Source organism: Camelus bactrianus, chromosome 4, assembly GCF_048773025.1.
Source record: "Camelus bactrianus isolate YW-2024 breed Bactrian camel chromosome 4, ASM4877302v1, whole genome shotgun sequence".
NCBI classification, from domain to species: domain Eukaryota; kingdom Metazoa; phylum Chordata; class Mammalia; order Artiodactyla; family Camelidae; genus Camelus; species Camelus bactrianus.
Window position 1 is genome coordinate 29,455,003 of NC_133542.1, and position 15,956 is coordinate 29,470,958.

A 15,956-nucleotide genomic window follows, 5' to 3' on the forward strand; every position below is an offset into this window, starting at 1 on the left:
TCATGCAATGTGTAATGTTTTACATCTGGCTTGTTTCATTTTGTTTAATGTTTCTGAGATTCATGCACATTCTGTTATGTATCAGTACTTCATTTCTTTTAATTGCTGAGTGTTTATTCATTCATCCAGTGGTTGGATATTATGAATAATGCCTCTGTGAACATTTGTGTACAAGTCTCTATATAGATACATGTCTAACTTCTCTTGGCTAGATTCTTAGGTGTCAAATTGTTGGGTTGTAAAGTGAATTTATTTTTACCTTTTTAATAAGCAGCCAAACTATTTTCCAAAGTAGTTGTACAAGTCAAAATTCCAGGAATGTATGAGGGTTCCAGTTTCTCTATAACCTTGCCAGCACTTGTTATTGTTTGTCTTTTGATTATAGACATTCTAGTGGGTATGAAGTAGTTTCTCATTTTGGTTTTAACTCACATTTCCCTAATGACTTACATTTCCCTAATGTGTTTATTTGCCATCCATATCTTCTTTGGTGGGATGTCTATTCAAGTATTTTGTCCAATCCAAAAAGCTGAGTTGTTTTATTATTGAGTTTTTTTGAAATAACATTGGTTTACAATAGTATGTAAGTTTAATGTATACAACATTATAATTTGGGTTTTGCATACACTACAGTGTGCTCACCACCAAAAGTCTACTTTCCATCTATCATCATGCAGTTGACCCCCTTTACCCATTTTGCCCTTGACCCCCTCTGATAACTGCCAATCTGTTCTTGTTCTACATGTGTTTGTTTTTGTTTCATTTTGTTTGTAAATTTAAAAAATTTCACATATGAGTAAAATTATGCAGTACTTGCCTTTCTCTGTCTTATTTCATTGGCATAATACTCTCAGTGTCCATCTATGTTGTTGCAAGTGGCAAGATTTTATCTTTTTTATGGCTGAGTGGTATTCCAGTGTGTGTGTGTGTTTGTGTCTGTACTAACTCTTCTTTATCCATTCATCTACTGGTGGGCAATTAAGCTTCCACATCTTGGCTGTTGTAAATAATGATGCAGTCAACATAGGGGTGCGTGTAACTTTTCTAATTACTGTTTTTATTTTCTTCAGTTAAATACCTAGAAGTAGAATAGCTGGATCATAAGGTAGTTCTACTCTTAATTTTTTGAGGAATCTCATACTGTAGTTTTCAGTGTACAAATCTTTTACCTTTTGATTAAATTTATTCCTAGGTATTTTATTCTTTTTGTTGCAGCTATAAATAGGATTTTTTTTCTTAATTTCTCTTTCTGCTATATAGTATAGCAGATAGTATATAGTAACACAACAGATTTTTATATATTGATTTTGTACCCTGCAACTTTACTGTATTGGTTTATTATTTCTAGTAGTTTTTTGGTGGGATCTTAAGAGTTTCTTATATGTAAAATTATGTCATTCACAACTAGTGACAGTTTTATTTCTTCCTTTCCAATTTGGATGCCTTTTATTTCTTTTTCTTGACTAATTATTCTGGCTAGGACTACCAATACTATGTTGAATAAGAATAGTGAGAGCAGGCATCCTTGTGTTGTTTCTCATTTTGGAAGGATAGCTTTTAGTTTTTCACCATTGAGTATAATGTTAGTTAGCTGTGGGTTTGTCATATATGGCCTTTATTATGTTGAGGTATATTCCTTCTATAACCATTTTATTGAGAGTTTAATCATAAATGGATGTTGAATCTTGTTAAATGCTTTCTCTGCATCTATTGAGATGATTATATGATTTTTTAATTGAAGTACAGTTGATTTACAATAGTGTATGAATTTCAGGTATACAGCATAGTGATTCAATCTTTTTATAGATTATACTCCATTTAAAGTTATTATAAAATAATGGCTATATTTCTCTGTCCTGTATAACACATCCTTGTTGCTTATCTATTTTATACATAGTAGTTTGTATCTGTTAATACTACATCCCTATCTTGCTGTTCCCCCTTTCATCTCCCACAGGAATCTACTAGTTTGTTTTTTATATCTGTGAGTCTGATTCTGTTTCATTGGTTTTATTTTTCAGATTCCACATATAAGTGATAATATACATTATTTGTCTTTCTCTGTCTGACTTATTTCACTGAGCATAACACCCTCTAGGTCCGTGCAAGTTCTTGCAAATGGCAGAACTTCATTCTTTTTTATGGCTAAGTGATATTTCATTGTATATGATCACATGGTTATTATGATTCATTTTGTTAATGTGGTATATCACATTGATTGATTTTTTGAATACTGAACCATTCTTGCATTCCTGGAATAAATTCCCCTTGATCATGACTTATGATCCTTTTAATGTATTGTCATATTTGGTTGGCTAATATTTTATCAAGGACTTTTGCATCTATGTTCATCAGAGATATTGGCCTGTAATTTTCTTTTTTGGGTGTTCTCCTTGTCTGGTTTTGATATCAGAATAATGTTGGCCTTGTGCAATGTGTTAGAAAGCATTCCCTCCTCTTAAATTTTTTGAAAGTGTTTGAGAAGGATAAGTATTAAATCTTCTTTAAGTGATTGGTAGAAGTCACCAGTGAAGCTGTCTGGTCCTGGACTTTTGTTTTTTGGGAGGTTTTTGATTACTGTTTCAGTCTCCTCACTAGTGATCAATCTATTCAGATTTTTCATTTCTTCATGGTTTAGTTTTAGAAAGTTGTATGATCCTAAGAATTTACTCATTTCTTCTAGGTTCAATTTATTGGCATATTGCTGTTCATAGTAGTCTCTTATAATCCTTTGTATGTCTGTGGTATCCATTGTAATTTCTCTTTCATTTCTAATTTTATTTTATTTGAGCCCTCTCTTTTTTTCTTGGTAAGTCTAGCTACAGGTTTGTGTATATATGGTTGAGTCTATTTTTGAACTCTCTATGCTGTTCCACTGACAAATTTGTCTATCTTTATAGAAATACCATACTGTCTACATAAATGCAGCTTTATAATAAGTCTTGAGAGCAAATAGTAGAGACCTCTATTGTTGTTCTTCTTTTTCAGAATTGTTTTGGCAGTTCTATAGATCCTCTACATTTCTACATAAAGTTTAAAATCAGATTGGGATTTTGATTGGGATTGCATCAAATCTATATATCAAACTTCAGGAGAAGGGACATCTTAAACATATTGGATCTTCTGATGCATGAACAAGGTATGTTTCTCCATTTGTTTCGGTGTTATTTAATTTCTTTCATGTTTTCTTGGTAGTTTTCAATGAACAAGTCTTGCACATCATTGTCAAATTTATCCCTAAGTGTTTTTAAATTCTTAATTGTATTATAAATGGTATTTTAAAAAAATTCAATTTCCAGTTGTCTTTTGACATTATACAGAAATAAAATTGATTTTTGTGTATTGATCTCTTAATACCTTGGATCATTGTTAAACTCAATTTTTACTTCTGTTAGCTTCTTTGTAAATTACATCAGATTTTCTACATAGATGATCATGTTGTTTTTTAAGTAAAGATAGTTTTGCTTTTTCTCTTCCAATTTGGATTATTTATTTCTTTGTCTTGCCTTATTGCAATGACTAGAATCTCCAGTAAAATATTTGATAGAAGTGGTGAGAGAAAAAGAAAACAAAAAGAAGTGGTAGGTGGACGTCATTTTATTGTTCTTGGTCTTAATCAGTCTTTTTCTATTCAGTCTTTCCCATTAATTATGATGTTATCTGTAAGTTTGCTTTGGTCTATGTCCTTCATCATGTTTCTGTTCTGCAGTAGTGATTTCCACTAATCTGTTTTCTAGCTCATTGATCTGTTCTTTGCCTCATTTAGTCTATTCTTGGTTCTGTCTAGTGTGTTATTCATTTCAGTGATTTTATTCTTCAACTCTGTTTGGGTATTCTTTATATTTTCCAACTCTTCACTAAAAACTTCTCTGTGCATCTATACTCGTCTTGAGTTCTCTGAACATCTTTGCCATCGTTACTTTAAACTTTTTCTCAGATAAATTGCCTATCTTCCTCATCACTTATTTCTTCTTCTGAGGTTTTATCTTACGCCTTAGCCTGGGAGATATTCCTCTGCCCCCTCATATTGTCTATCTTTCTATTTGTATTTTCAGGTAGGTTGGTTATGTTTCTCGACCTTGGAGAGGTGGCCCTCTGTGGGAGACTACTATATGTCCCAGCAGTACACACCTCTGTTGTCACCCAAGAGCCAGGGTCCAGCCCATCCCAGTGTAGAATCTGGTCTGTGTTCGTGGATTCCTTCCACAGGCTTTGGGATTGTTGTTTTCTTTCTGGTGTCTCCCCCTGGTGGATGAGGCTGGACTAGAGGCTTATGCAGGTTTCCTGTCAGGGGGAGCTGGTACCTGCCCACTGCTTGATGAAGCTTGGTGCTGGACCTCTGATGGGTGGGGCTGTATCTAGAGGTATTTGCAGCTTAGGAAGTCTGCTGATGGCGCTGTATTCCCACCCAGTATGTTGTTTGTCCTGAGGCTTCCCTACAGGCTGTTGGGTGGGGCTAGGTCTTGGTGCTAATGATCCAATCGAGATGTCAGCCTCCAGGAAAGCTCATGTAGATGGACACTCCTGGAATGTCTGCCACAAGCTTTTATGTCCCCTGGGTGAGCCACAGCTGTCCCCCACGTCCGCAGGAGACATTCCAAAACCAGCAGGCAGGTCTGACCCAGGTTCCTATGAAATCAGTGCCTCTGCCCTTGGACCTGGCACATACAGGATTCTGTGTATACTTCCCAAGAGAATGAAGTCTCTGTTTCCCTCAGTTTCAGGGCTCCTGGAGTTAAGCCCCACTGGCAGCAGAAAGTCACATGTGAGTTGGTGTCTTACATTAGGTTCTCAAAAAGCAGACCCTGATTAAGGGATTTGTGAGCATGTGCTTTACAAAGGAAATATCCCCAGGAAAGACTGCTAAGGGAGTTGGGCAGGGCAGGGATGGACAGGATTCTAAGCAAGAATATGATCTCATGCTGAAGTCCAGCAGAGGGTAGCTTTTGCATGCACCCTCCAGGGGAACTTTTGAGTGAAATTTAAGACACAGATGTTTCACCCAAAATAAGGGAGGTAGACTTCCAAAAGTCTTGTGAGGCTGGTGAAAGGAATGCAAACTCACAGAAACTTTCACCTCTCTGTGCAAGAAAGCAAAGCAGCACCAGTACTATCAGGGCAGTCCTTATAAGAAGAACTGCAAGTGCTGGATATTGAAAGCACACAGAAGGTGGCAGTGGTGGTGGTGGTTGGTGGTGTGGTGTACAGTACACACAGAAATGTTATAAAAAAAATCCCATGTAAAGGAATCTGAGGAAATTTGACAGAACACCCATATTGTTCTCTACGCCAGGGTTCTTTCATCTTTCCCTCCTGCCATTTTTAATATGTAAGCCTTTGTTCCCTTGGTTAGTGCCTCATGGTCAGAAGTTTTCTGCTCTGTGTTTGCCTCATATTTATGGTCTAGGTGGAAAGAAGTGGAGAGAGTGAAAGACTGAAAAAGGACATGCCAGCTGAATATGTCCCCTTTAAAAAAGTGTTTTTCAAACCATTATACTGTCTATATTTTATTGTCCAAAACAGTATCAAATGGTTACCACATTACTGTGTAGGAGTCTGGAAAGGAGTGTATTTTCAGTTGGGTATATTGCTGCCCAGTACAAAATGAAGTTCTGTCAGTGAGGAAATAGGCATGGTGGTGATAGATATTAAGTAAACAACTAAAATATTTGGTATCTCCTCATTTTGCAGAGGATCAACCGAGTTTGAGAGAGGTTATATAATTTGCTGAAGTCACATAGCTAGTAAACAGTAAACTAAGCCTATGTTCTTAATATGCTAAGCAGTGACTCATGTGTTCTCTTTATGGAAGTGTCCTCTGGGTTAAGGACTGTAATTGAACTTGGACAAGTGTTTTCATCATCTTGGCACCTCAACAGGAAGTAGCTAATTGATATATCCAGTATACAAGGAATGTATTTAAGGAGTATCTGCTAGAAGATGAGATTTCTGGGCTGCAGAGGTGATAGTATAAGGTCGAGGAGCTTTAGGACAAGTCTGTCCCAACCACCCCTGGAGTATCCCAGCTTAAGATTTCTCTTTTCAATACATGTAGTTTCTCAGCATGAGGCACAGAAACTGAAATTGTGTGTGTGTCTTTTTTTTTGGATTGTTTTGTTCTGCAGACATGGAGGTTGTGAATTAATCCTTTTAGGCTTTAATCAAGCTGTTGCAGTCTAATTTTTAAAAAAAATTTTTTTAGTTTTTTTTTGGGAGGGTGGTTAGGTAATTAGATCTACTTATTTAATTATTTGTTTAATGGCAGTACTGGGGATTGAACCCAGGACCTTGTGCATGCTGAGCATGCACTTTACCACTTGAGCTATACCCTCCCTCCTATTGCAACCTAATTAAATTAGCAATTTTCTTTCCCAAATTCCCTGAATTTCAACTCTTACTTAGTTTTCTTTTCCAATTTAAGTCACTTTACTCATTCAAATAAAATTTTCTTGACAATATTTCAAGGTATCCAATAAATACATAAAATGTAGAAAAATATAAATAAAATGAGGGAAAGTAAGTTTTGTCATTATCAAAAATTGTCATTTTTGATACAGTGAAATGGGCAAATTTTTTCCAATAATGTGTGTTATGGACTATCAAAACACATGCAAGTAAGTGACAAAAAGCCACCACACAATTGAATAATACTGACTATGGTGATGGTGAAAAGTATTTATTTTGAAAAAGGAAAATTAAAGTAAAGTAAGATAACCAGGTTGAAAGATATCTAAATAAAGAGTCAGAAATCTCAGGTTAAATTTCTGATGCTATTACATGTTGGCTGTTTGATCTTGGGTAAAAGTCACTAAATACCTCCTTTGTGCTGGCCACCATCATGGGCACTGGGAGTACAAAGGTAAAAAAGACACAATCCCTTCCCTGAAAAATCTTGATTAGTTTTGAATCACCAAAAATATTAGACAAATGACCTACCCTATTTATCAACATTCATGGGTTGGGGTATGCTTACTTTCACTTAAGATTTCACAATATTGGGTCATTTTACGATAAAATCATTGTGATCTCACATACTTTTGAAAAATACAGTTTATTCAAAAATATAAACAATATAATAGATATATTTGGTTACTTAATAATCATTTAAAGTATATCATTTGTTTAGGATATCTGCAAACAAACTTGGTGTTTTATTCCAGTTGTGACATGGTCAGTCTCTGTAGTTCCCAGTTGTCTTTTTATTAGTGGCTCTAGTGTTTGAGGCTATTGTTTGGAACTGGGGAAAATTATGTCCCTATGTAGCTCTTCAAAATGGATCCCTGTCTAGTGTGCAACTGAGGATAAGGCCCTTGCTTCTCCCCAGAGGCCAGAGGCCTCAGCTCTAAATACAAAGTTCTTTCTGGATTGAAAGTAGAAAAAAGTAAAGGTCAGGCTGTATCTCTTCAGAATGTTGGCATGTTTATTTACCAATATGCTATTTAATATACCAATACAAGTATGTATGTAGTGATACAGAGGAAAATAAAAACAGAACTGATGGATTACAAAAAATATTTTTATACATAATAAGGAAAACATTCCACAGCATACTAAACATTCCATTTCCCTTAAATGTTATCTGTTTCTTTGTTTACCTCTCATCCCTTCTTCAATGGTAACTATTTGGGCTACTCAACCCAAGATCAACAGCTTTCCATCACATTAAGTTTGAGAGCTTAAATGTGGTATTCTCTCTATTTGAATCCTCGGGGTGTTCGCCTCGTTTAATTAGAGCTAGGTGGTTATCCTTTACTCCTAGAAACACTCCAGGATTGCTCTTACATTCAAATGAAACACATTTGGAGGACTGCTCATGAAGGACAAAGAAGGCCTGGTCTGGCAAAGAGTTTTCACATTTTTGTAGCTGAGGAAACAAGAGAAAAAGCAACCAATATGTGAGTGCAAAGTCCAAAGTTAACTTTACATCCTCATGTTGGAAACAAAAGGAGAATAATTATTCATAACTTAATGTTTCTAGTAAGCCTGCTTACAGAGTAAGAGATGGGAGGTAGGGAAGAAGGAAGTGAGTAGAGGGTCAAAGTTGGGGGATTTGATTTGATTCACTGATGGTTTATTTTGGGACACATTATGGCTTAGAATGACTGGAACTAGATGCAGTAGTTCTGGATTTGTACTTCTTTTTTGCCATGTACTCTCTCTGACACCTGGGAATTTTGCTTTACCTCTCAAGCCTCAATTTTTCAGGCTAGCCATTTTTCTAAGTCAGTCAACCCCCAACTTACTGACAGATATAGAGTGATATAAATTATTATCATTTTTAAGAGTTGGTAATGGCTTGTCACATGGCAAACCTACTCAATGCAGTAACTTCATAAGAGAGTTACTATGAGAATTAAATGAGATAGTACTTGTAAAACATTTAGCACACTGCTTGGTATATAGTAGAGCTCAGTAGGGGTCAGCTCTTATTATCAAGTTAGTTATCTATGCCAAAGACATATACACTTAGGAATCTTTTGTTAAGGGACATGCTGATTACTATCCAGTGTTAGTTAATATCTTACATGACTTTATTAGATTTATAATTTGTGTATTTATATAATTTATCTTCTATATTATGCTCTCATGTTTTCTTCTTTATCTCCACCTCTGGCTTATTTGTTCCTTAAGAAGTTTATAATTCTTTATCATGACCAATATAATACTGCTGTTTACTAACTGAAGAAGTGCAGTGAATCCAATGATTAGAATGTAGGTTGTTATGCTATCTATAAATCTTGTCATATGGAAATGTTTGGCCCTCTCTTTAGCAGTCTCAGAGTGTAAAATTATTTTTACATTTGCTTAAGAAAGTGATATTTTACAAGGAAATACTTCCTGGAAGAACATAGTAGTTCCTAAAGCCAAATAGGAAGGATTTGAGATCGTTCTATATAGCAGTGCTTCTCAGACTTTAGTGTGCATATGTATTTCCTGGAGATTTGGTAAAATGCTGATTCTGATTCAGTTGTGAGAGAGCCTGAAAGTCTACATTTCTAACAAGCTTCCTGGTGATGCTGTACTGCTGTCAGAGACCAGACTTTAAGTAGCAAGTCTATACACCCATTCCCCTCCTTCCCTATTCCAGAAGCAGGCTATTAATAGTAACTGATTTTGTTTTATGTACAATAGCACAAGCAAAACTTCTTCAAAATACCCCAAACACCCAAATCTGCACAAATGGGTGAAGTCAATCGTGACAGTTAGGTGCATATTTCTATTACCTCCACGGAGTGCTCCTTACTGTTGGCATGCAGCAAAAAGTCTTTGTCTTTTGTGGGGCTCAGGTTTACCATTAATTTCCGATGATCAACACCACCATCTTGCAATTAAAACATGCAAATTATAAAGTTAAGAATTGTAACTCATTTTAATTTAAATGGATTTAACCACTAGTAAAAGAGTCTAAGATGTCATGTAAAATAACTGCTTTATTCACCAGCACAGCTCTTAGAAATATTTATACCCAAAAGAAACTTAAAGAGTCTTTGAACAATAGAGGGTAACTCTCAGTTTCCTTAGGAGAGCAGTTAGTTTTCTTATAAGCTTTCTAATTGTAGAATTGTGATCTAATGAGTATTTCTCTGGGTATCAGCTTCCCCATCTGCATAGAAAGCCGCTGATAGTTATCCCTCAATTTCCAACTCCTCTTTTTGTGTAATAATAAAACATTTCTCAGCCTGACTTATAGCTAAGTGTAGCAATATGTCTAAGTTCTGATCAACGTGAGGTGACTAGAAGTGTCAGCTGCAACTTCCAGGTTGTGTCCTTAAAGGGAAAGAGAGTTCATGCATCTAACTTCTTCTGTCCTGCTGATTGGATATTGTCGTGGTGGCAAGGAATCTTGAACCACATGGATTTTGGCAGAGCCACAAAGAGGAAAGGAGCTGGGTCTCTGGGCAACTTGTTAAACAGAACTGCCATTCCAGCCCTTCTAAGACAGAAAGGCTTCTGTAACTTACGCCACCATTATTCTGAATCTCTGTTAAATGTAGCCAGATCTTTATGCTAATAAAGTATGAAATGGATGAGATAGAGTAAGTCCTTTTAGAATCTAAAATCTAAGATTTTTATCATGACCTTGGGTGGGAGAGAACCTTCTGAGACTGCTTTCTTTACCTTTGGAGCATTTTTTTGATTTGTCTTTACCTTACATTTAAGAATTCAAGCACCAGAACTATCTAGCCTTCCAAATTACCTGTTGCACTTGAGGGGCATTGGGAATCATAGTAACGGAGGAACACCTTGTCTGAAAGAGAATGCATAAAATCCCTTTGGTGAGATACAGTTTTATCAAATGGTTTATCAAATGGTCAAAACACATCAGAAAATATATTTTTATTATATATCAATAAAAGCAAACCTTTTGTGGTTTTGAGAAAAGTTTTAAAAATATCTAAATATGCTCTGAGAAATTCTCCAACAATGTTGATATTAAAATATTTGAAATATTTTTCATAGCATTGGTATATTCTTCTACTAGAAGTTGTACTTCGGTGATATTGATAAGGCTGGAAAGATCTAGTAGGTAATGTACCGACAGTAAATATGTATGATACTTTCTTCCATATTTCACAACAGATACCACTTCCCAATATCATCATTCTTCCCTGATAAACCCTAACTAAGCTTCTGAATCCTCCTCAATACAGTGATATTTAAGCATCAACTGCCAATGCATTGGAGTTAACATACAGCCTAAAATCTATTTGCCATGTCTGAGTTAATCTATTGTTTATGGTTTGGTCAATTTATTTTTTAACTATACTAGTTATCATTATATCATTGTAGACAAAAAGAAATATTCTACCTTTCTCTTGGTCTTTTCCCAAGTCTTCAATATAAATCTCATAACTTCCATCTTCAAAGACAAAAGTAATGAATTGATCGTTGTATGTACTCAGGGAAGCAGAATGTTCTGTAACAAGTAAAAATCTTGTCTTTAGGAAGTTCAAAAAACTTGTTTCCATGAACAATCTTCCAGAAATTAAAAAAACCCTTCTCAACGTGTTGTTTATTTGTTTGTTTGTTTCTCAATTTGAGCTGCATTTTGTCCGTCACTGTTGGGTTAATGAAAGCCTTTGGCACAAGCTTAACATAGCTCAAAGGCTGAAGTGTGCCACATGAATGGGAAAGGTGCTAGTCTTCTGCATGAAGGCCATGGGAAGCCATGTTAATGTGCTTATGGGAGGATCTGGTGTGGAGAAAGAAGATGGAAAAGTGGTAGATATTGCCTGAGGAAACCTCCGCTTCCTGGCTCCCCATGGTCTAGGGAACTATGGGCAAGAAGAAACTATATTTTGATAGACATGGATAAGTGAATATCCCTCTGTAAAGTGTGGAGTTACTCAGAGACTTCTAACAGTCCTGGAGAATGCAGATGTGAGCCTCATTCTGTCCTCTGGCTAATAACAGAGACACTTAAAGCAGTACCCTCAATTTTTTTTAATATACTAGTACACATAGAAAATGATAATATTTCTACAGCATGCTGGGGTAAACTGGAGCAAATTTAGGGACTGTATATATGGGTCCTGGAGGAAAAATATTTTTATTTTCCTAATAGTATAGAGTTATGCTAAGAAAAATATAAAATATTAAGGAGAATATTAAATATTAAATTTATTTGCACAAGTAGATGATACAATTTAAAACCATTTTAACAACTGTTTAAAATGTTTGAGTTGAAATTGTGTTTTAAAAATATAGTAACTCTCATTTACTTTCACTGTCAAAATGTTGAAGTTTGGGGAGATAATTTGTCTTTTTACCCCAATGGGTAATATATTTTTCTGAGGAATAATGTGTATGAGATTCCAGTCTACAGCAAGCATTTCAAAATAATAATGGGGTGCTAACTATAGAATTCATATACATTGTTAGAACAACTATTCTGTACCTAGTTTGGATACTACTAGGTATGGACAGAAGTTTCTGATATACATGAAATTGTAGAATTGGGGCTGCTTCCTGGAGCAGCACTTGCCAGAGTTCTGTGTTTTATCTCCCTCCTCACCCTCACACCACCCCTGTGACCAGTCTTGCCTTTGATACTTGGAAAATCAGTTGGTGTAGTATGTTTCTGGACCACAGAGTTATCAAAGGTGAAGCTCTCCACAGACCGTTCATGGTGTTCCAGGTGTTGCTGACTGACAGCCAGTACCAGATGTTGCTTGTCGTACTTTCCAGCTGCAAGACAAGGGTAGAGATAGGAGTGGACTCTCAGGCCTTACTCTGTGCAGATCCCTCATCCATCTCCCCTTTGAGGATTTCAAGTCAAGGCTGTTTGCTGACTGTGATGACTGACCCCAGGGCTTCAGCCACCTCATGGACTGAAGGGATCAATACCTCCTACGTATTTATATCTCAATAGGGCACACCCACTGGAATCTAGGCAGAATAAAACTCGTCACCCATGGTCTCAACCCTTAAAAGGCAACCACTGTAACATTTTAGTTTACTTCCTTTAAGTGAAAGAAAAATAACTTGAAGAATATTATCAATGTATTTGTAATTTGTTATCCTCTGTTTTCAATTAATATTATAACACAACTATTTCTCCCATGCTACTAAAAACTCCTTATATGCCCTTTTGAGAATGGCTAAATAGTTCATCATCCTTACTCTTTTCCAGAAGAAATTTGGGTGAGGGAAAAAAATCACGTATCCTGATGTGGTAAGTGAAGATAAATAGATGCCCATCACTATGTTGAAAAATTACTGGGAAATACAGTTTCTCCTTACCTTTCCTTGGTGAATGCCGTTTGGTAGTTTTTTTCCTGAAGTAATAGGCCTTCTTTTCTATGATAAGGCCAGAACGTAGCTGCATAAAGTACATCTGGCAAACTTCTTCAGCTTTCTGTCGGGATTCTAAGCAATTGAAAAAATTATGATACTGTTTCATTCCAACTGTCTTTATCCTTTTACAAACCCTGAGTATGGCAGACCAGGAAAGCAACTACAGGCCCACAGTATCTCATCAGACACCTTGGGGCCAGTTGTATTTCAAAATTCAGAGTATTTTAGATCTTAAGATTATCATGTAGAACGTATATTTTATATAACTAGCACACCCAGCAGGAACTAGGGTAGAACCTCATAAAAACTAATAATTTTTGTAGTGAAACATAGGAAAATTTATATAAAGTGAAATACATAAAGACCTCATGTTGGTTCAGGTTGGGATTTAACTGTCAAATGAGCTCAGGTCATACTTTGCTGTCAAACGAATTATGAAAAACTAGGTCTTTAGAAAAAAATTTTGGTTTCAAAATTGATGTAGAGGAGTATGGATCTACATTCAGTGTATATCTTTGCCTAACTGAGGGAGCACTCTTATGGTCATATGAAATCTATGATCTTTTCTACTTATCTAGGATATACTTTTAATAATTTTGGAGGGATGGCTATAGTCTATAAAGGTCACTAATATTAAAAGTAGCTGACCTATGTCAAGGAGCTTTTTGTCTTTGTTTTCTTCTAAGAGTTTTATGGTTTCAAGTCTTAAATTTAAGTCTTTAATCCATTGTGAGTTAATTTTTGTGAATGGTGTAGATAGGGGTCAGATTTCATTGTTTTACGTGTGATTATCCAGTTTTCCCAGCACCATTTATTGAAGAGACTATCTTTTCTCGAGTGAGTATTCTTCGCTCACTTGTCAAATATTAGTGTGTACAGTGGGTCAAGCACTGTGCTGGTAATTTTACATGCTGTTTCATTTAACCCTTCACAAATAATATTGTAAGGTAGGGATTATTCTCCTTATTTTATAGATGGTGATTTGAAGTCCTTAGTGGTCATGACGCTTGCCCAAGGTTACAGGTCTGGTGAGAAGTTGTGACTAGTATCAAACCTACTCTTCTATCTACTTCCATCTAAGAATTTTAGGGACTAACAAAATGCAAATTGAAATTAAATCTTTTGAAGTAAAAAAATAAATTATTCACTAATTCTTATTTTGTTTAGCCAAATAAAAAATTAAATTTGCCACTTGGAAATCATAAAAAGCTTTTCAGAGTCTAATAGAAAAGAAAGTTGTAACACTTGAGTCATAGGATCTCAGTTTTCAATAGTATAGTAAATGAATTATCAAGCAATTTATACATTATAGCCAAATGCCAATTATTCACAGTAATTCAGAAAATGAAAATAATTTCTTGTGACTGAGATTCATTTTGTGATCTTTTTTTATTCTCCAGAAGATTTGCCTTCCTGTTATGCTTTTCAAAGTTAAATGGAATCAACTTTTGTTACCTACTATTTTGAATTATCTATATCTTGCCTACAATTCAGACGGGTGTCTACTTTAAGTATCTTCAGCTGTTTGAACAGGCTAAGGCTATTTAATCATATTCATCCACCCTGGAACCCTCTAATATTTCTTCACAATTCAGAAATATCAGCTATGATATTTCATATTTATATAGTGCTTTTCAGTTACAAAGTAATTTACAGAGCTGTGCCAGAACCAACATTGAACTTGGTTTCCTGACAACTAATTTAATACAGCTCATTATTAATTGTATATTGTGTGCTGGTCTTAGCCTTTCAATTACCAGTGTTGTGTTTGGACTGGCCCTTGTGGTTCTTATTATGATTGCATGCCCTTCAGCAATAACTATGAGGTAAATGAAGAAATAAAGGTTTAATAATGATCAGGCCTGGAAATTATACCACATACTGGGATCACACAGAGAGGCCACAGGTAGAGAGAGTGCATGGGCCTGGGGTTCTCCTTTATTGAGGTTGAGAGTGGAAGCCTAGGATACTGAGAGCTCACTATTTATTGGCGAATTTAAAACATAAAAGCAGGAATTTAAAGCATGAGAAGAGAAAAAAGTAAGTGGCCCAAACAGCCAATTATGGAAATCACCCAAGATCTCTGGCTCTTTACCTAGTGTTGTGTTTGAGATAGCCGTCTTTGACGTGGATGCCTCATCAGTCAAAGCTAAAGTAAGGCAGTTGTATTACAAAAAAGAGAAACAAAGCCCAACTGTCAGGGTGTACACTGTATGGTATCACAGTATCTCTTCAGATGGTACTCTATGCATGTCATTCCTTATGTGCTTATCTTTATGTGTAGCATCCCGTGGTGACATGACAGGTATGTCTAATATTGAGAGTGAACTCTGTGGGGAGCAGGATATGGGTCTTAGGTAGTTAGAATTGAAGGTCAAAATATTGAGGAAATATTGCGGATGTAAAGGAAGAGAATTAGAGGCTAAAGATATGATTGTAGGGGCTAGAATCTAGTGGGACAGTCAGTGGGTGTAATTCATTGGGGGTTGACTATGTTTGAAGTATTTAAACTACTTTGGATTGGGAGAATTTGGAAGAGGTATACTTTGGTGTTCAGGGCAGCTGAAACTGTGGTGTGAGGGTTGAGATGAAAGCATAAAGCCGACATGGCCATGGAAACTCTAGAAGAGAGTGCTCCGCTAGGGTCAAAGGGCCAGCTCAAATATATAAGAGCTGTTGCTGTTTCCTGTGTCTCCATCCTGCTTGATATCTGATGGTAGTATCTTTGTATGGCTTTTAAGAACATTCTCATAACCACTTTCATCATAGCAACAGCATGATGAAATCCCTCAGGCATTTCTGGTGAGTAAATGGGAAGAGGCCTGGAAATCTTTTTATAGTTCTGCCACTGAGAAAGCTAGACTATGGCTGACAGGAACTACAGAGATGAATCACTTCATCTTTCATTTTTTCCCCACGAAACACTCATTTCACCAGGGTCTCTTCTCACTACTTACTACATTTGACCTGTCTGTGGCATTTGACTTGGGGACCGCCTCCTTCTTTGAATTCTTCTTCGCTTATTGTTTTATCTCCAGTCTCCTTAGATTCTCCTTGTTTCCCTCTGAACAGTTCATCTCTGTCTTTTTGTTAGTTCTTCCTTCCCTGCCTGCTCTTAAAATGTTGGTGTGCTTGAGGATTTTGTCCTTTACCTTTTC

The 15,956-nt window shown here is 36.0% G+C and overlaps 2 protein-coding genes across 9 annotated transcripts in view; one reads left to right on the plus strand and one right to left on the minus strand.

Moving 5' to 3' along the window:
- Positions 1–15,956, plus strand: part of RANBP6 (RAN binding protein 6) — a 247,349-nt gene that overhangs the window by 86,444 nt on the left and 144,949 nt on the right. For all 8 annotated transcript variants that reach the window (XR_012506354.1, XM_074361594.1, XM_010960647.3 and 5 more), the window contains exon 2: positions 2,989–3,139. The gene's annotated coding sequence lies outside the window, so the exon portion shown is untranslated. The remainder of the gene's footprint in view (positions 1–2,988; positions 3,140–15,956) is intronic.
- The window catches only part of IL33 (interleukin 33), a 32,299-nt gene continuing 23,741 nt past the window's right edge, over positions 7,399–15,956 (minus strand). Inside the window, exons 4-9 of the mRNA XM_010960648.3 lie at positions 12,745–12,870; positions 12,046–12,189; positions 10,811–10,918; positions 10,199–10,249; positions 9,225–9,322; positions 7,399–7,864 (exon numbers count right to left, since the gene is read on the minus strand). Coding sequence (XP_010958950.1) covers positions 7,658–7,864; positions 9,225–9,322; positions 10,199–10,249; positions 10,811–10,918; positions 12,046–12,189; positions 12,745–12,870 — 734 coding nt within the window. The 3' untranslated portion in view covers positions 7,399–7,657. The remainder of the gene's footprint in view (positions 7,865–9,224; positions 9,323–10,198; positions 10,250–10,810; positions 10,919–12,045; positions 12,190–12,744; positions 12,871–15,956) is intronic.